This window comes from Pseudochaenichthys georgianus, unplaced genomic scaffold (genome assembly GCF_902827115.2).
Source record: "Pseudochaenichthys georgianus unplaced genomic scaffold, fPseGeo1.2 scaffold_1029_arrow_ctg1, whole genome shotgun sequence".
NCBI classification, from domain to species: domain Eukaryota; kingdom Metazoa; phylum Chordata; class Actinopteri; order Perciformes; family Channichthyidae; genus Pseudochaenichthys; species Pseudochaenichthys georgianus.
In genome coordinates, this window is record NW_027262001.1 from 29,783 (window position 1) to 50,401 (window position 20,619).

At 47.0% G+C, this 20,619-nt stretch overlaps 2 protein-coding genes across 4 annotated transcripts; both read right to left on the bottom strand.

The window, feature by feature from the left end:
• Positions 1–585: 585 nt before the first annotated feature.
• Positions 586–17,047, bottom strand: LOC117440536 (uncharacterized). Of its 3 annotated transcripts, none has more exons than XM_034076783.2 (10): positions 16,367–17,047; positions 6,954–7,067; positions 5,703–6,819; positions 4,155–4,520; positions 4,007–4,030; positions 3,679–3,862; positions 2,034–2,116; positions 1,502–1,573; positions 1,296–1,426; positions 586–1,184 (listed from the first exon to the last, which is right to left on the bottom strand). In XM_034076783.2, exons 2-10 carry the CDS (start codon positions 7,063–7,065, stop codon positions 1,030–1,032), a joined length of 2,244 nt encoding a protein of 747 aa, XP_033932674.1. In that variant the 5' UTR covers positions 7,066–7,067; positions 16,367–17,047; the 3' UTR covers positions 586–1,029. The 3 variants fall into 3 exon arrangements, with proteins under 3 accessions (XP_033932674.1, XP_033932673.2, XP_033932672.2); XM_034076782.2 differs by lacking the exon at positions 16,367–17,047 and adding an exon at positions 11,360–11,509 and having other exon boundaries at positions 3,679–3,844; XM_034076781.2 differs by lacking the exon at positions 16,367–17,047 and adding an exon at positions 11,360–11,509.
• On the bottom strand, positions 2,154–3,654 carry LOC139433159 (putative protein FAM47C). The gene is given in 4 exon segments (XM_071202043.1): positions 2,154–2,652; positions 2,777–2,908; positions 3,161–3,244; positions 3,479–3,654. Coding segments are annotated over 4 exon segments (843 nt in total). The 5' UTR covers positions 3,607–3,654.
• Positions 17,048–20,619: the final 3,572 nt, after the last annotated feature.

A 20,619-nucleotide genomic window follows, 5' to 3' on the forward strand; every position in this document is an offset into this window, starting at 1 on the left:
AGGATATGCTCATGCTCCTGGTAACCCTGTAAATAGTCTGATGCTACCAGGGCGCATCACCGCACTTTACAAGCCAGAAATAATGTTTAAATGGTCGGGGAAGTGTTTTTAACCGTCTGGAAGAGAGTGTTAGCCTGTCACTTTGCACGACATCATTTCACATTGAAGCTCTCCTGGAGACGGACAGAATATGTGCTTTTCCAGGAGAGCTTCAATGTGAAATGATGTCGTGCAAAGTGACAGGCTAACACCCAGGAATAAGTGTTTGAAAGGCGGGGGAAAGTTGTTTAAAATAGGCTGATACCTCCAGGGCGCATCAGCGCACTTTACAAGCCAGGGTGTCTGAATCCTGGGTAAACCTTGTTTAATTGTTTAAGTGTTTTTAAATGTGTGAAACAGTGTTTTGTCACTTTCAAAACTGTCCCGTCATTGACCGGAGAAATTGGCTCGCTGTTGTTTTCAATGTGAGACGAAGTACGTACAATGACCTCACCCCGATATGACCTTTGACCCACCACAGCCCCCCTGCTATGTATATCTTATAATGAAACATGTGTTTATAACCAGTGATTACAGGATGTTTTATAAAGACCTTTATTATTAATAATATCTCTCATGATGGTTATGATGATCTGACGCTGAGCTTCAGGTCAGAAACTTTACAAATATTAAATATTTCACATTTTAAAAATATGAAAATGTCCAAAAAAACACCTCAAACAGCGTTTCTACGGCAACGCAGCAGTGTCTCCAATGTAACGTAGCAGTGTCTCCACGGTAACGCAGCATTGTCTCCACGGTAACGCAGCGGTGTCTCCACGGTAACGCAGCGGTGTCTCCATAGCAACGTAGCGGCGTCTCCACGGCAACGCAGCAGTGTCTCCACGGCAACGCTGCAGTATCTCCATGGTAACATAGCGGCGTCTCGATGGTAACGTAGCGGCGTCTCCATGGTAACGCAGCGTTGTCTCCATGGTAACGCAGCGTTAGCAGCACGCTAGCAGCTTTGTGTGCTGACAGGAAGTGATGTCACACCTCCAGGCTCTGTTGTGTCAGGAAGTCTTCAAGCGCACTCAGTCGCTGAACCAGCTTCACGTCAGACTCCGCCTCCTCGTCCCCGCCGTTACTATGACGTCGAGCTGCCAACCGCTTCCTGGGCACCAAGGCAACAGGAAGTCCCGCCCCTAAAACACAGCCCGGTTTATTTCGGGAACTTTAATACACATTTCTATCTGCAGTGTTTTTCTAGAGAGAAATGTGCAGAAACATGAAGAGAACCACATTGCCCAGAGTACCTTGCTGCCTCTTCCTCTTCCGGGGCTGAGTGAAGTCCGGAAAGAGGAGAAGCCTGCGCCTCCTCTGCTGGCCAATCAGCAGCAGCGCTCCGTCCTTCTCCCGCGGCTCCTCGAAGATCGTCTCCAGACTCCTGCAGGGCCACACAGATGCATGCTGGGACGTCGTTTGTGTCTCTGGTGTTAAGGTGGGTGTTTGTAGTTCTTACCTGTTGGTTGAGGGGGACTTGTAGTTCTTGTTGGTGTAGATCTCCTCCAGACTGAACTCCTTCTTCTTCAGCCTGAAGACACGTTGTTATTAATGAACTCAGTTTATATTCACCCAGTCCCCTTACCTGAGGAGACTGTCCCCCCCTCTCACCTGTCCCCCCCTCTCACCTGCCCCCCTCTCACCTGTCCCCTCTCTCACCTGTCCCCCCTCTCACCTGTCCTCCCCTCTCACCTGTCCTCCCCTCTCACCTGTCCTCCCCTCTCACCTGTCCCCCCTCTCACCTGTCCCCCCTCTCACCTGTCCTCCCCTCTCACCGGTCCCCCCTCTCACCTGTCCCCCCTTTCACCTGTCCCCTCCTCACCTATCCCCCCTCTAAGCGGTCCCCCCTCTCACCTGTCCCCTCCTCACCTGTCCCCCCTCTCACCTGTCCCCCCTCTAAGCGGTCCCCCTCTCACCGGTCCCCCCTCTCACCTGTCCCCCCTCTCACCTGTCCCCTCTCACCTGTCCCCCTCTCACCTGTCCCCCCTCACCTTTTGACCCTGGGCAGACCCATGGGAGTGAGCAGAGTGTCTCGTGGCGAGGCGCGTCTGATCCTGATCTGAGAGACTCGTTTCTGAGGAGAGAAGAGGAGGATCAGTGTTTCTGAGGTTTTAAAGGGCTCCTATTGAACCAGGTCTCTGGTGGTACGGGTCTCTGGTGGTACGGGTCTCTGGTGGTACGGGTCTCTGGTGGTACAGGTCTCTGGTGGTACAGGTCTCTGGTGGTACGGGTCTCTGGTGGTACGGGTCTCTGGTGGTACGGGTCTCTGATGGTTCAGGTCTCTGGTGGTTCAGGTCTCTGGTGGTACGGGTCTCTGGTGGTACGGGTCTCTGGTGGTACAGGTCTCTGGTGGTACGGGTCTCTGGTGGTTCAGGTCTCTGGTGGTTCAGGTCTCTGGTGGTACGGGTCTCTGGTGGTTCAGGTCTCTGGTGGTTCAGGTCTCTGGTGGTACGGGTCTCTGATGGTTCAGGTCTCTGGTGGTTCAGGTCTCTGGTGGTACGGGTCTCTGGTGGTACGGGTCTCTGGTGGTACGGGTCTCTGGTGGTACGGATCTCTGGTGGTACGGTGGTACAGGTCTCTGGTGGTACAGGTCTCTGGTGGTACGGGTCTCTGATGGTTCAGGTCTCTGATGGTTCAGGTCTCTGGTGGTTCAGGTCTCTGATGGTACGGGTCTCTGGTGGTACAGGTCTCTGGTGGTACGGGTCTCTGATGGTACAGGTCTCTGGTGGTTCAGGTCTCTGGTGGTACGGGTCTCTGGTGGTTCAGGTCTCTGGTGGTACGGGTCTCTGGTGGTACGGGTCTCTGATGGTACAGGTCTCTGATGGTACGGGTCTCTGGTGGTTCAGGTCTCTGGTGGTACAGGTCTCTGATGGTTCAGGTCTCTGGTGGTACAGGTCTCTGATGGTTCAGGTCTCTGGTGGTTCAGGTCTCTGATGGTTCAGGTCTCTGGTGGTTCAGGTCTCTGATGGTACGGGTCTCTGATGGTTCAGGTCTCTGGTGGTACAGGTCTCTGATGGTTCAGGTCTCTGGTGGTTCAGGTCTCTGATGGTTCAGGTCTCTGATGGTACAGGTCTCTGATGGTTCAGGTCTCTGGTGGTACGGGTCTCTGATGGTTCAGGTCTCTGGTGGTTCAGGTCTCTGATGGTTCAGGTCTCTGATGGTACAGGTCTCTGATGGTTCAGGTCTCTGGTGGTACGGGTCTCTGATGGTTCAGGTCTCTGGTGGTTCAGGTCTCTGATGGTTCAGGTCTCTGATGGTTCAGGTCTCTGGTGGTACAGGTCTCTGGTGGTACGGGTCTCTGATGGTTCGGGTCTCTGGTGGTTCAGGTCTCTGGTGGTTCAGGTCTCTGGTGGTTCAGGTCTCTGATGGTTCAGGTCTCTGGTGGTTCAGGTCTCTGGTGGTTCAGGTCTCTGATGGTACAGGTCTCTGATGGTACAGGTCTCTGATGGTACAGGTCTCTGGTGGTTCAGGTCTCTGGTGGTTCAGGTCTCTGATGGTTCAGGTCTCTGGTGGTTCAGGTCTCTGATGGGACGGGTCTCTCCCTTCAGAAGGGAAGGGGGTCATTCGTTCAGCCTGAGACCTGAACAACAGGCTCAGGGCTCAACAGGTTAAAGTCTCTTGAAATGACAGAAGCACCTGGAGGAAGCCGGGGCTCTCTGCTGATTGGTCGATGGCCAGCGGAGCAGGCAGTCCTTTGGCTGAACAAAGGGGGAGGGGCTTATCCCGTCGCCGGGCGAGGAGCAGGCTCCGAGAGCTGTGATTGGCTCGCTGCTTCTGATGTCGCCGGGCAGAAAAGTGTTGGCTGCAGAACACAGAAAGACTTTGAAAGGATTGGGAACATTAAAACATAACTCATAAAAACCTTTAAAAAGATGCTTTATTATCTTTCAACAAAGTATGAACTAAGAAGTACATTTTAGTTCAATCATTATTACATTACATCTGGTTTCTGTATTGAGCTTACCTGGGTGTAGGCTTTCTCATGTAACTGCAGAGACATTAAAACATCACATCGTTAATTATAATAACTATAAAGAGTCAATATAACAACAAAACAAACATTAATTAGTATATTATACTATATATATATGAATGAGTTTGAATGGACCAACCAGTGATCAGATCCCAGAGAGGGCGGGGCCGTCCAGTCCTTCAGGCACCGCTGAGGACTTCCATAAATCCCGCCCCTAACAAACTCTGACAGCGTCTCCACGGCAACCGCTGACAGCCGCAGCATGGGGCCGGGTCTAAAACCGGAAGAGGAAGAGGAGGAGTATAAGCTCCATATGTGCAGAACGCCGTGATTGGAGGAGAAGGAAGTGAGGTCAGAGAAACGCCATTGGCCTGAAGAGATGTTCAGGGCTTCTGATTGGCCTGAAGAGATGTTCGGTGCTTCTGATTGGCCTGAAGAGATGTTCGGTGCTTCTGATTGGCTGTGGGTTGGCGGCAGGACGTGCAAGGCATGCTGGGAATATGAGCTGAGGAGGACAGGAGAAATGTTTATTTATATTAATCAGCTGTTTTGTGTGTTTTGAGTGTATGTGTGTTTTGAGTGTTTTGTGTGTTTTGAGTGTTTTGAGTGTTTTGTGTGTTTTGAGTGTTTTGAGTGTTGTGTGTTTTGAGTGTTTTGTGTGTTTTGAGTGTTTTGTGTGTTTTGAGTGTTTTGAGTGTTTTGTGTGTTTTGAGTGTTTTGAGTGTTTTGTGTGTTTTGAGTGTTTTGTGTGTTTTGAGTGTTTTGTGTGTTTTGAGTGTTTTGTGTGTTTTGAGTGTTTTGTGTGTTTTGTGTGTTTGTGTGTGTTGAGTGTTTTGTGTGTTTTGTGTGTGTTGAGTGTTTTGTGTGTTTTGTGTGTTTTGTGTGTTTGTGTGTTTTGTGTGTTTGTGTGTTTTGAGTGTTTTGGTGTGTTGTTGAGTGTTTGTGTGTTTTGAGTGTTTTGTGTGTTTTGTGTGTTTTGTGTGTTTTGTGTGTTTTGTGTGTTTTGTGTGTTTTGAGTGTTTTGAGTGTTTTGTGTGTTTCGAGTGTTTCGAGTGTTTCGTGTGTTTCGAGTGTTTGTGTGTTTTGAGTGTTTTGAGTGTTTTGAGTGTTTTGTGTGTTTTTGTGTGTTTTGACGTGTTTGCGTGTGTTTTCGAGTGTTATGTGTGTTTTGCGTGTTTTGCAGTGTTTTGAGTGTTTTGTGTGTTTTGCGTGTTTTGTGTGTTTTGCGTGTTTTGCGTGTTTTGTGTGTTTTGTGTGTTTTGCGTGTTTTGTGTGTTTTGCGTGTTTTGTGTGTTTTGAGTGTTTTGTGTGTTTTGAGTGTTTTGTGTGTTTTGAGTGTTTTGAGTGTTTTGTGTGTTTTGAGTGTTTTGTGTGTTTTGAGTGTTTTGAGTGTTTTGTGTGTTTTGAGTGTTTTGAGTGTTTTGTGTGTTTTGAGTGTTTTGAGTGTTTTGAGTGTTTTGTGTGTTTTGTGTGTTTTGAGTGTTTTGTGTGTTTTGAGTGTTTTGTGTGTTTTGAGTGTTTTGAGTGTTTTGTGTGTTTTGAGTGTTTTGAGTGTTTTGTGTGTTTTGAGTGTTTTGAGTGTTTTGTGTGTTTTGAGTGTTTTAAGCTGATATCTGAGGATCAGCTCTTTGTGACCTCATTTGATTTAAACGTGATTTACACGTGAACAATAAATAATAAAAAGCACCTGTGTGGCGGCGCTCTGAATCCATTCTGCCTGACGACACTGACGGCCTTCTGTGATTGGTCGGTTTCTCCCTCCTCTCTCCTGTGTTTCCTGTGGTTGAATTTGTGCAATGTGATTGGCTCTTCTCCTCTGAAGAAGACTGCCATGCGACCAACAAATCTCCCAGCATGCTCCTCTTCTCTGTGGTGGTTCTTTCTCTTCCTCCCCCTCAGCTCCTCCTCCTTTAATTGGCTCCTCCTCCTCTCTTCTGATTGGCTCAGAGAGGAGAGACCCAGGTGGGTGGGGCTACACGAGGAGGCCCCTGAGGAGGCGGCCCTAAAGGAGGAGGCTCCTCCCTCTTTGCCTCTCCTCCTCTCTTCTGATTGGCTCTGAGAATAGAGGGGCGGGGCCTCCCCAGTGCCTGATGAGGCCACAGTTAGTAGGTGGGCGGGGCTACACGAGGAGGCGGGGCTATACAAGGACACCCCAGAGGAGGCGGGGCTACACAAGGAGGCCTCTGATGAGGCGGGTCTACATGAGGAGGATCCTGAGGAGGCGGGGCTACATGAGGAGGCGGGGCTACACGAGGAGGCCCCTGAGGAGGCGGGGCTACACAAGGAGGCAGGGCTATACAAGGAAGCCCCTGAGGAGGCGGGGCTACATGAGGAGACTCCTGAGGAGGCGGGGCTACACAAGGAGGACCCTGAGGAGGCGGGTCTACATGAAGAGGCTCCTCCCTCTTCTCTCCTCAGGCTCCGCCTCCTCTTCCGCTCCAGAGAGTCGAGCCTCCGGCCCAGAGACGCCATCGCTCCTCTGAGGAGGCGCCGCACCTCCATCCTGTGAGCAGAGAGGAGACGAGGGAGGAGGGAGGAGCAAGAGCAGGGAGGAGGAGCTACAGGGGGAGGAGCTACTGTGGGAGGGGCTACTACTGGGAGAATGGCTACTGTGGGAGGGGCTACAGGGGGAGGGGAAGGAGAAGATGGAGTAAACGACGAAGTCAGGGGACGAGGAGAGGAGAGGAAGGAGGGAGGAGTCAGGGGACGAGGAGAGGAGAGGAAGGAGGGAGGAGTAAGGGGACGAGGAGAGGAGGAGGAAGAGGAGCTCCAGGGCGCCGGAGGGAAAACTCCTGCAGGAGAAACTGTAAAAATAGGAAATCAACTGTTTAATAACATTTACAGAGAATACATCATAAAATAATAACACACTCGTCGAGTGAAGAGTATAAAGTAGTTAAATAATTAACAATATGCTAATAATATGAAATGAACCCACCTGTTCGTGTCTCATTTGTGACCTCATCAGCCAATGGGAGAGCAGGAGGCGGAGTCACCTCCATCAGGCCCCGCCCCCTGCCAGCGCTCTCATTCAGCGGGCGAGTTAGCATCACTAACATAGAGAGAGAGAGAAAGAGTTAGCGTCGCTAACAGAGAGAGAGAGTTAGCATCGCTGACCTGAGTCAGCATTATGAGTCCTGAGTCCTGAACCCTGAGTCAGCATTATGAGTCGTGAACCCTGAGTCAGCATTATGAGTCGTGAACCCTGAGTCAGCATTATGAGTCCTGAATCCTGACCTGAGTCAGCATTATGAGTCCTGAACCCTGACCTGAGTCAGCATTATGAGTCCTGAACCCTGAGTCAGCATTATGAGTCCTGAACCCTGAGTCAGCATTATGAGTCCTGAACCCTGAGTCAGCATTATGAGTCCTGAACCCTGAGTCAGCATTATGAGTCCTGAACCCTGAGCCAGCATTATGAGTCCTGAACCCTGAGTCAGCATTATGAGTCCTGAACCCTGACATGAGTCAGCATTATGAGTCCTGAACCCTGACCTGAGTCAGCATTATGAGTCCTGAACCCTGAGTCAGCACTATGAGTCCTGACCCCTGACTTGAGTCAGCATTATGAGTCCTGAACCCTGAGTCAGCATTATGAGTCCTGAACCCTGACCTGAGTCAGCATTATGAGTCCTGAACCCTGAGTCAGCATTATGAGTCCTGAACCCTGACCTGAGTCAGCATTATGAGTCCTGAACCCTGACCTGAGTCAGCATTATGAGTCCTGAACCCTGAGTCAGCATTAAGAGTCCTGAACCCTGAGTCAGCATTATGAGTCCTGAACCCTGACCTGAGTCAGCATTATGAGTCCTGAACCCTGAGTCAGCATTATGAGTCCTGAACCCTGAGTCAGCATTATGAGTCCTGAACCCTGAGTCAGCATTATGAGTCCTGAACCCTGAGTCACCATTATGAGTCCTGAACCCTGAGTCAGCATTATGAGTCCTGAACCCTGACCTGAGGTAGCATTATGAGTCCTGAACCCTGACCTGAGTCAGAATTATGAACCCTGACCTGAGGTAGCATTATGAGTCCTGAACCCTGAGTCAGAATTATGAGTCCTGAACCCTGAGTCAGCATTATGAGTCCTGAACCCTGACCTGAGTCAGCATTATGAGTCCTGAACCCTGACCTGAGTCAGCATTATGAGTCCTGAACCCTGACCTGAGTCAGCATTATGAGTCCTGAACCCTGAGTCAGCATTATGAGTCCTGAACCCTGAGTCAGCATTATGAGTCCTGAACCCTGACCTGAGTCAGCATTATGAGTCCTGAACCCTGAGTCAGCATTATGAGTCCTAAACCCTGAGTCAGCATTATGAGTCCTGAACCCTGACCTGAGTCAGCATTATGAGTCCTGAACCCTGAGTCAGCATTATGAGTCCTGAACCCTGACCTGAGTCAGCATTATGAGTCCTGAACCCTGAGTCAGCATTATGAGTCCTAAACCCTGAGTCAGCATTATGAGTCCTGAACCCTGAGTCAGCATTAAGAGTCCTGAACCCTGAGTCAGCATTATGAGTCCTGAACCCTGACCTGAGTCAGCATTATGAGTCCTGAACCCTGACATGAGTCAGCATCATGAGTCCTGAACCCTGAGTCACCATTATGAGTCCTGAACCCTGAGTCACCATTATGAGTCCTGAACCCTGAGTCACCATTATGAGTCCTGAACCCTGACCTGAGGTAGCATTATGAGTCCTGAACCCTGACCTGAGTCAGCATTATGAACCCTGACCTGAGGTAGCATTATGAGTCCTGAACCCTGAGTCAGAATTATGAGTCCTGACCTGAGTCAGCATTATGAGTCCTGAACCCTGACCTGAGTCAGCATTATGAGTCCTGAACCCTGACCTGAGTCAGCATTATGAGTCCTGAACCCAGACCTGAGTCAGCATTATGAGTACTGAACCCTGACCTGAGTCAGCATTATGAGTCCTGAACCCTGAGTCAGCATTATGAGTCCTGAACCCTGACCTGAGTCAGCATTATGAGTCCTGAACCCTGAGTCAGCATTATGAGTCCTGAACCCTGACCTGAGTCAGCATTATGAGTCCTGAACCCTGAGTCAGCATTATGAGTCCTGAACCCTGAGTCAGCATTATGAGTCCTGAACCCTGACATGAGTCAGCATTATGAGTCCTGACCCCTGACCTGAGTCAGCATTATGAGTCCTGAACCCTGAGTCAGCATTATGAGTCCTGAACCCTGACATGAGTCAGCATTATGAGTCCTGACCCCTGACCTGAGTCAGCATTATGAGTCCTGAACCCTGAGTCAGCATTATGAGTCCTGAACCCTGAGTCAGCATCATGAGTCCTGAACCCTGAGTCAGCATTATGAGTCCTGAACCCTGAGTCAGAATTATGAGTCCTGAACCCTGAGTCAGCATTATGAGTCCTGAACCCTGAGTCAGCATTATGAGTCCTGAACCCTGACCTGAGTCAGCATTATGAGTCCTGAACCCTGACCTGAGTCAGCATTATGAGTCCTGAACCCTGAGTCAGCATTATGAGTCCTGAACCCTGACCTGAGTCAGCATTATGAGTCCTGAACCCTGAGTCAGCATTATGAGTCCTGAACCCTGACCTGAGTCAGCATTATGAGTCCTGAACCCTGACCTGAGTCAGCATTATGAGTCCTGAACCCTGAGTCAGCATTATGAGTCCTGAACCCTGAGTCAGCATTATGAGTCCTGAACCCTGACATGAGTCAGCATTATGAGTCCTGACCCCTGACCTGAGTCAGCATTATGAGTCCTGAACCCTGACCTGAGTCAGCATTATGAGTCCTGAACCCTGAGTCAGCAATATGAGTCCTGAACCCTGAGTCAGCATTAAGAGTCCTGAACCCTGAGTCAGCATTATGAGTCCTGAACCCTGACCTGAGTCAGCATTATGAGTCCTGAACCCTGACCTGAGTCAGCATTATGAGTCCTGAACCCTGACATGAGTCAGCATCATGAGTCCTGAACCCTGAGTCACCATTATGAGTCCTGAACCCTGAGTCACCATTATGAGTCCTGAACCCTGAGTCACCATTATGAGTCCTGAACCCTGACATGAGTCAGCATCATGAGTCCTGAACCCTGAGTCACCATTATGAGTCCTGAACCCTGAGTCAGCATTATGAGTCCTGAACCCTGACCTGAGTCAGCATTATGAACCCTGACCTGAGGTAGCATTATGAGTCCTGAACCCTGAGTCAGAATTATGAGTCCTGACCTGAGTCAGCATTATGAGTCCTGAACCCTGACCTGAGTCAGCATTATGAGTCCTGAACCCTGACCTGAGTCAGCATTATGAGTCCTGAACCCTGAGTCAGCATCATGAGTCCTGAACCCTGACCTGAGTCAGCATTATGAGTCCTGAACCCTGAGTCAGCATTATGAGTCCTGAACCCTGACCTGAGTCAGCATTATGAGTCCTGAACCCTGAGTCAGCATTATGAGTCCTGAACCCTGACCTGAGTCAGCATTATGAGTCCTAAACCCTGAGTCAGCATTATGAGTCCTGAACCCTGACATGAGTCAGCATTATGAGTCCTGACCCCTGACCTGAGTCAGCATTATGAGTCCTGAACCCTGAGTCAGCATTATGAGTCCTGAACCCTGAGTCAGCATGATGAGTCCTGAACCCTGAGTCAGAATTATGAGTCCTGAACCCTGAGTCAGCATTATGAGTCCTGACCCCTGACCTGAGTCAGCATTATGAGTCCTGAACCCTGACCTGAGTCAGCATTATGAGTCCTGAACCCTGAGTCAGCATTATGAGTCCTGAACCCTGAGTCAGCATTAAGAGTCCTGAACCCTGAGTCAGCATTATGAGTCCTGAACCCTGACCTGAGTCAGCATTATGAGTCCTGAACCCTGAGTCAGCATTATGAGTCCTGAACCCTGACCTGAGTCAGCATTATGAGTCCTGAACCCTGAGTCAGCATTATGAGTCCTGAACCCTGACCTGAGTCAGCATTATGAGTCCTGAACCCTGAGTCAGCATTATGAACCCTGACCTGAGTCAGCATTATGAGTCCTGAACCCTGACCTGAGTCAGCATTATGAGTCCTGAACCCTGACCTGAGTCAGCATTATGAGTCCTGAACCCTGAGTCAGCATTATGAGTCCTGAACCCTGAGTCAGCATTATGAGTCCTGAACCCTGACATGAGTCAGCATTATGAGTCCTGACCCCTGACCTGAGTCAGCATTATGAGTCCTGAACCCTGAGTCAGCATTATGAGTCCTGAACCCTGAGTCAGCATTATGAGTCCTGAACCCTGACATGAGTCAGCATTATGAGTCATGAGTCCTGAACCCTGAGTCAGCATTATGAGTCCTGAACCCTGACCTGAGTCAGCATTATGAGTCCTGAACCCTGAGTCAGCATTATGGAGCCTGTGTGGGCCTGCGGCACCATGGAGCCTGTGTGGGCTGGGCCTGTGGCACCATGGAGCCTGTGTGGGATGGGCCTGTGGCACCATGGAGCCTGTGGGGGCTGGACCTGTAGCACCATGGAGCCTGTGTGGGCTGGGCCTGTAGCACCATGGAGCCTGTGTGGGCTGGGCCTGTAGCACCATGGAGCCTGTGTGGGCTGGGCCTGTAGCACCATGGAGCCTGTGTGGGCTGGGCCTGTAGCACCATGGAGCCTGTGTGGGCTGGGCCTGCAGCACCATGGAGCCTGTGTGGGCTGTGCCTGTAGCACCATGGAGCCTGTGTGGGCTGGGCCTGCAGCACCATGGAGCCTGTGTGGGCTGGGCCTGTAGCACCATGGAGCCTGTGTGGGCTGGGCCTGTAGCACCATGGAGCCTGTGTGTGCTGGGCCTGTAGCACCATGGAGCCTGTGTGGGCTGGGCCTGCAGCACCATGGAGCCTGTGTGGGCTGGGCCTGTAGCACCATGGAGCCTGTGTGGGCTGGACCTGTAGCACCATGGAGCCTGTGTGGGCTGGACCTGTGGCACCATGGAGCCTGTGTGGGCTGGACCTGTAGCACCATGGAGCCTGTGTGGGCTGGGCCTGTGGCACTATGGAGCCTGTGTGGGCTGGACCTGTAGCACCATGGAGCCTGGTTGGGCTGGGCCTGTAGCACCATGGAGCCTGTGTGGGCTGGACCTGTGGCACCATGGAGCCTGTGTGGGTTGGACCTGTAGCACCATGGAGCCTGTGTGGGCTGGGCCTGTAGCACCATGGAGCCTGTGTGGGCTGGACCTGTAGCACCATGGAGCCTGTGTGGGCTGGACCTGTAGCACCATGGAGCCTGTGTGGGCTGGACCTGTAGCACCATGGAGCCTGTGTGGGCTGGGCCTGTAGCACCATGGAGCCTGTGTGGGCTGGACCTGTAGAAACATGGAGCCTGTGTGGACTGGGCCTGTAGCACCATGGAGCCTGTGTGGGCTGGACCTGTAGCACCATGGATCTGTGTGGGCTGGACCTGTAGCACCATGGAGCCTGTGGGGGCTGGACCTGTAGCACCATGGAGCCTGTGTGGGCAGGGCCTGTAGCACCATGGAGCCTGTGTGGGCTAGACCTGTAGCACCATGGAGCCTGTGTGGGCTGGGCCTGTAGCACCATGGAGCCTGTGTGGGCTGGACCTGTGTTTTACAGGAGAGGAGTGAGCAGAGGGTGGAGTTGTCGATTCTTGTTCAGTTTTCATCTTTCTCACCCTCTCAAACTTTGAGTTGCGCACGCTGCTAAAGAGATAAAGAGACGCGCTACCATGGAAACCAAACAATGGTGTAGCTGTATTAAAGTCCGAGTAGAAACAGTCCTGAGTAAATCTGATTTCACAGAAATCCCCGGTGTCCTGCAGTTCGTGGAGGACACGGTGTTTGGAAGATGCAGAGCTACCACACTGGAGAGTTCGTCCCGTCCCCTCTAACATCACCAAGTCATCATTTAAGGGGTCATTCCTCAACATTTTCCTCCGGGGGGAGCACTTTGAGGGGTAGGGACTGCAGAGCGTTCACAGGCAAAGCTACAGAACACCAGGGGACGGGTCAGAAGCTACAGAACACCAGGGGACGGGTCAGAAGCTACAGACCACAAGGGGACGGGTCAGAAGCTACAGAACACCAGGGGACGGGTCAGAAGCTACAGACCACAAGGGGACGGGTCAGAAGCTACAGAACACCAGGGGACGGGTCAGAAGCTACAGACCACAAGGGGACGGGTCAGAAGCTACAGAACACCAGGGGACGGGTCAGAAGCTACAGAACACCAGGGGACGGGTCAGAAGCTACAGACCACAAGGGGACGGGTCAGAAGCTACAGAACACCAGGGGACGGGTCAGAAGCTTCAGAACACCAGGGGACGGGTCAGAAGCTACAGAACACCAGGGGACGGGTCAGAAGCTACAGAACACCAGGGGACGGGTCAGAAGCTACAGAACACCAGGGGACGGGTCAGAAGCTACAGAACACCAGGGGACGGGTCAGAAGCTACAGAACACCAGGGGACGGGTCAGAAGCTACAGAACACCAGGGGACGGGTCAGAAGCTTCAGAACACCAGGGGACGGGTCAGAAGCTACAGAACACCAGGGGACGGGTCAGAAGCTACAGAACACCAGGGGACGGGTCAGAAGCTTCAGAACACCAGGGGACGGGTCAGAAGCTACAGAACACCAGGGGACGGGTCAGAAGCTTCAGAACACCAGGGGACGGGTCAGAAGCTACAGAACACCAGGGGACGGGTCAGAAGCTACAGAACACCAGGGGACGGGTCAGAAGCTACAGAACACCAGGGGACGGGTCAGAAGCTACAGAACACCAGGGGACGGGTCAGAAGCTTCAGAACACCAGGGGACGGGTCAGAAGCTACAGAACACCAGGGGACGGGTCAGAAGCTACAGAACACCAGGGGACGGGTCAGAAGCTACAGCACACCAGGGGACGGGTCAGAAGCTACAGAACACCAGGGGACGGGTCAGAAGCTACAGAACACCAGGGGACGGGTCAGAAGCTTCAGAACACCAGGGGACGGGTCAGAGGCTTCAGAACACCAGGGGACGGGTCAGAGGCTTCAGAACACAAGGGGACGGGTCAGAAGCTTCAGAACACCAGGGGACGGGTCAGAAGCTACAGAACACCAGGGGACGGGTCAGAAGCTACAGAACACCAGGGGACGGGTCAGAAGCTACAGAACACCAGGGGACGGGTCAGAAGCTACAGAACACAAGGGGACGGGTCAGAAGCTACAGAACACCAGGGGACGGGTCAGAAGCTACAGAACACCAGGGGACGGGTCAGAAGCTACAGAACACCAGGGGACGGGTCAGAAGCTACAGAACACAAGGGGACGGGTCAGAAGCTACAGAACTCCAGGGGACGGGTCAGAAGCTACAGAACACCAGGGGACGGGTCAGAAGCTTCAGAACACCAGGGGACGGGTCAGAAGCTACAGAACACCAGGGGACGGGTCAGAAGCTACAGAACACCAGGGGACGGGTCAGAAGCTACAGAACACCAGGGGACGGGTCAGAAGCTTCAGAACACCAGGGGACGGGTCAGAAGCTACAGAACACCAGGGGACGGGTCAGAAGCTACAGAACACCAGGGGACGGGTCAGAAGCTACAGAACACCAGGGGACGGGTCAGAAGCTTCAGAACACCAGGGGACGGGTCAGAAGCTACAGAACACCAGGGGACGGGTCAGAAGCTACAGAACACAAGGGGACGGGTCAGAAGCTACAGAACACCAGGGGACGGGTCAGAAGCTACAGAACACCAGGGGACGGGTCAGAAGCTTCAGAACACCAGGGGACGGGTCAGAAGCTACAGAACACAAGGGGACGGGTCAGAAGCTACAGAACACCAGGGGACGGGTCAGAAGCTACAGAACACCAGGGGACGGGTCAGAAGCTTCAGAACACCAGGGGACGGGTCAGAAGCTACAGAACACAAGGGGACGGGTCAGAAGCTTCAGAACACCAGGGGACGGGTCAGAAGCTACAGAACACAAGGGGACGGGTCAGAAGCTACAGAACACCAGGGGACGGGTCAGAAGCTACAGAACACCAGGGGACGGGTCAGAAGCTACAGAACACCAGGGGACGGGTCAGAAGCTACAGAACACCAGGGGACGGGTCAGAAGCTACAGAACACCAGGGGACGGGTCAGAAGCTACAGAACACCAGGGGACGGGTCAGAAGCTACAGAACACCAGGGGACGGGTCAGAAGCTACAGAACACCAGGGGACGGGTCAGAAGCTTCAGAACACCAGGGGACGGGTCAGAAGCTACAGAACACAAGGGGACGGGTCAGAAGCTACAGAACACCAGGGGACGGGTCAGAAGCTACAGAACACCAGGGGACGGGTCAGAAGCTACAGAACACCAGGGGACGGGTCAGAAGCTACAGAACACCAGGGGACGGGTCAGAAGCTTCAGAACACCAGGGGACGGGTCAGAAGCTACAGAACACCAGGGGACGGGTCAGAAGCTACAGAACACCAGGGGACGGGTCAGAAGCTACAGAACACCAGGGGACGGGTCAGAAGCTACAGAACACCAGGGGACGGGTCAGAAGCTTCAGAACACCAGGGGACGGGTCAGAGGCTTCAGAACACAAGGGGACGGGTCAGAAGCTTCAGAACACCAGGGGACGGGTCAGAAGCTACAGAACACCAGGGGACGGGTCAGAAGCTACAGAACACCAGGGGACGGGTCAGAAGCTACAGAACACCAGGGGACGGGTCAGAAGCTACAGAACACCAGGGGACGGGTCAGAAGCTACAGAACACCAGGGGACGGGTCAGAAGCTACAGAACACCAGGGGACGGGTCAGAAGCTACAGAACACCAGGGGACGGGTCAGAAGCTACAGAACACCAGGGGACGGGTCAGAACCAGAGGGGCAGACCTGGGACCTGTCAACTGGTATTAATCAGTTTATTAATCAGTTTATTAATCAGTGTTAATAAACTGAATCTGAGGAAGGAGTTCTCTCTGACTGACACTAAAGTTTAAATGTAAGGAAATGGAAATTACAAAATATTCAGTTGGTGCTTTCAAGAAGAACAACAAGAACAACAAGAACAAGAAGAACAACAAGAACAAGAAGAACAACAAGAACAACAAGTCACCAAAGTGACATCAAATGTATTTATTGTGATAATAAATAAGCTAAACTGATCTCGCGAGACTTCGCGATGCTCGCTGTAAGAATCCCCCAAACCTGAGAATGTGTTGATCAGCTGATTAACGGGTTATTAGAGTGACGTCACGCCAAGGGGAACGGGATTAGTGCGGGAGAAGTGAGGATAAAACGTGATTTAACGGGATTTGGGTAAATAAAGGTAAAGTGATCGAGCTAGCTTAGCTTCACTGTTTGAACCGGGACATGTAGAGGGTTGTTGTTACCTGTTGGAGCCCCGGTGGGTCGGCTAGTCTCCGTCAGGCCGTCCTGTCTCTCATGTTAGATGCTTTAGCGACGGGAAGAGGAACAAAGTGCTGAGGATTCGGAGCTCTGTCGCACCGGCGTCAAGCTAACAGCTAACACACACACGTCCGGGGGGGGGGTCACAATAAAACACACCGACTTCCGGGAGGGTTTTCCAGAATAAAACACACCGTGCGTGGAGTTGACAAAAAGAAACCTTCCAAATCAAAGCCGAAAATATAAATAATCCTTTGATTAAAAGCTGTGGATAACCCCATATTTGACTGATTAAAATAATAAGGTTTATTTACATTGAGAGCCGGAAGAATAGTGGCCTTCTTGTCCACTAGGTGGCGGGAAATCTCAAATAAACGTCATTAGAGATAAAAGAAGAAGAAGAGGAGCCGGAAATCAGCTGTCAACATTTGGAGGAAAATCTTCAAGTTTCTTCATGACTGCACAGGTGAGTTTACCTGAGAGCACGAGAGCTCACCTGAGCACCCCTCAATGCAGTGCGCAATGGCACAATGAGCTCAACCTTTGAGGCACGTGACGTCCCGACTCCCGTGTTGTGTAGTTACCCAGTCACAAAAGTAACATATTATATCTTATATTATTAATATATATATATAATTCTGATGTCTGTGGTTATTTAAACATACCCTGATAAACGTTATTTCAGCGCCAATAAATGAGTGTTAATCCCAGTGTGTTTAGTGTGCAACATCACATGTCATTTCACCTTCGATTCACGGTTTTCAAAACGTTAGCCATATGCTAATGCTAACCGGAAATGAAGAATTTTCAGAATAAAAGTGTGAACTTCCGTCTTTTTCAGAATAAAACTGCTTTAAATTAAAACCCTGTATTTAATTTAAATTACGTCATATCCTAGTCATAACTAGTATGTAATAACTAGTATGTAATAACTAGTATGTATTAACTAGTATGTATTAACCAGTATGTAATAACTAGTAGTAGTATGTAATAACTAGTATGTATTAACCAGTATGTAATAACTAGTATGTATTAACCAGTATGTATTAACTAGTATGTATTAACCAGTATGTATTAACCAGTATGTAATAACCAGTATGTATTAACTAGTATGTATTAACTAGTATGTATTAACTAGTATGTAATAACTAGTATGTATTAACCAGTATGTATTAACCAGTATGTAATAACTAGTATGTATTAACTAGTATGTAATAACTAGTATGTATTAACTAGTATGTATTAACTAGTATGTATTAACTAGTATGTAATAACTAGTATGTAATAACTAGTATGTAATAACTAGTATGTAATAACCAGTATGTATTAACCAGTATGTAATAACCAGTATGTAATAACTAGTATGTATTAACTAGTATGTATTAACTAGTATGTAATAACTAGTATGTATTAACTAGTATGTATTAACCAGTATGTAATAACTAGTATGTATTAACTAGTATGTAATAACTAGTATGTAATAACTAGTATGTATTAACTAGTATGTATTAACTAGTATGTAATAACTAGTATGTAATAACTAGTATGTATTAACTAGTATGTAATAACCAGTATGTATTAACTAGTATGTAATAACCAGTATGTAATAACTAGTATGTAATAACTAGTATGTATTAACTAGTATGTAATAACCAGTATGTAATAACTAGTATGTAATAACTAGTATGTATTAACTAGTATGTAATAACCAGTATGTAATAACCAGTATGTATTAACCAGTATGTATTAACCAGTATGTATTAACCAGTATGTAATAACCAGTATGTATTAACTAGTATGTATTAACCAGTATGTAATAACTAGTATGTATTAACCAGTATGTATTAACTAGTATGTAATAACTAGTATGTAATAACTAGTATGTATTAACTAGTATGTAATAACCAGTATGTAATAACTAGTATGTAATAACTAGTATGTATTAACTAGTATGTAATAACCAGTATGTAATAACCAGTATGTATTAACCAGTATGTATTAACCAGTATGTATTAACCAGTATGTAATAACCAGTATGTATTAACTAGTATGTATTAACCAGTATGTAATAACTAGTATGTATTAACCAGTATGTATTAACTAGTATGTAATAACTAGTATGTAATAACTAGTATGTATTAACTAGTATGTAATAACCAGTATGTAATAACTAGTATGTATTAACTAGTATGTATTAACCAGTATGTATTAACCAGTATGTAATAACCAGTATGTATTAACTAGTATGTATTAACTAGTATGTATTAACTAGTATGTATTAACCAGTATGTATTAACCAGTATGTAATAACTAGTATGTATTAACTAGTATGTAATAACTAGTATGTATTAACTAGTATGTAATAACTAGTATGTATTAACTAGTATGTAATAACTAGTATGTATTAACTAGTATGTAATAACCAGTATGTATTAACCAGTATGTAATAACTAGTATGTATTAACTAGTATGTATTAACCAGTATGTAATAACTAGTATGTATTAACTAGTATGTAATAACTAGTATGTATTAACTAGTATGTAATAACTAGTATGTATTAACTAGTATGTAATAACTAGTATGTATTAACTAGTATGTAATAACTAGTATGTATTAACTAGTATGTAATAACCAGTATGTATTAACCAGTATGTAATAACCAGTATGTATTAACTAGTATGTAATAACTAGTATGTATTAACTAGTATGTAATAACTAGTATGTATTAACTAGTATGTAATAACTAGTATGTATTAACTAGTATGTAATATAACTAGTATGTATTAACCAGTATGTAATAACTAGTATGTATTAACTAGTATGTAATAACTAGTATGTATTAACTAGTATGTAATAACCAGTATGTATTAACCAGTATGTAATAACTAGTATGTATTAACTAGTATGTAATAACCAGTATGTATTAACCAGTATGTAATAACTAGTATGTATTAACCAGTATGTAATAACTAGTATGTATTAACTAGTATGTAATAACTAGTATGTATTAACTAGTATGTAATAACCAGTATGTATTAACTAGTATGTATTAACTAGTATGTATTAACTAGTATGTAATAACTAGTATGTATTAACCAGTATGTAATAACTAGTATGTAATAACTAGTATGTATTAACTAGTATGTAATTAACTAGTATGTATTAACTAGTATGTAATAACTAGTATGTATTAACTAGTATGTATTAACTAGTATGTAATAACTAGTATGTAATAACTAGTATGTATTAACTAGTATGTATTAACCAGTATGTAATAACTAGTATGTAATAACTAGTATGTATTAACTAGTATGTATTAACCAGTATGTAATAACTAGTATGTAATAACTAGTATGTATTAACTAGTATGTATTAACTAGTATGTATTAACTAGTATGTAATAACTAGTATGTATTAACTAGTATGTATTAACCAGTATGTAATAACTAGTATGTAATAACTAGTATGTATTAACTAGTATGTATTAACCAGTATGTAATAACTAGTATGTATTAACCAGTATGTAATAACTAGTATGTAATAACTAGTATGTATTAACTAGTATGTATTAACCAGTATGTAATAACTAGTATGTAATAACTAGTATGTATTAACTAGTATGTATTAACTAGTATGTATTAACTAGTATGTAATAACTAGTATGTATAACTAGTATGTATTAACTAGTATGTAATAACTAGTATGTAATAACTAGTATGTATTAACTAGTATGTATTAACCAGTATGTAATAACTAGTATGTAATAACTAGTATGTATTAACTAGTATGTAATATAACTAGTATGTAATAACTAGTATGTAATAACTAGTATGTATTAACCAGTATGTAATAACTAGTATGTAATAACTAGTATGTATTAACTAGTATGTATTAACCAGTATGTATTAACTAGTATGTATTAACCAGTATGTATTAACTAGTATGTAATAACTAGTATGTATTAACCAGTATGTAATAACTAGTATGTAATAACTAGTATGTATTAACCAGTATGTATTAACTAGTATGTAATAACTAGTATGTATTAACTAGTATGTAATAACTAGTATGTAATTAACTAGTATGTAATAACCAGTATGTAATAACTAGTATGTAATAACTAGTATGTATAACTAGTATGTAATAACTAGTATGTATAACCTAGTATGTATTAACTAGTATGTATAACTAGTATGTATAACTAGTATGTAATAACTAGTATGTAATTAACTAGTA

What these genes read in the sequence shown, in the direction of transcription:
- LOC117440536 (XM_034076781.2), bottom strand. Translation starts at nt 11,492, where the DNA reads ATGGTGCCACAGGCCCATCCCACACAGGCTCCATGGTGCCACAGGCCC. An exon ending in TCTCTGGGATCTGATCACTG is followed by an intron (nt 4,031 to 4,154) that starts GTTGGTCCATTC and finishes ATGTCTCTGCAG; the next exon opens with TTACATGAGAAAGCCTACAC. An exon ending in AAGTCCCCCTCAACCAACAG is followed by an intron (nt 1,427 to 1,501) that starts GTAAGAACTACA and finishes GTGGCCCTGCAG; the next exon opens with GAGTCTGGAGACGATCTTCG.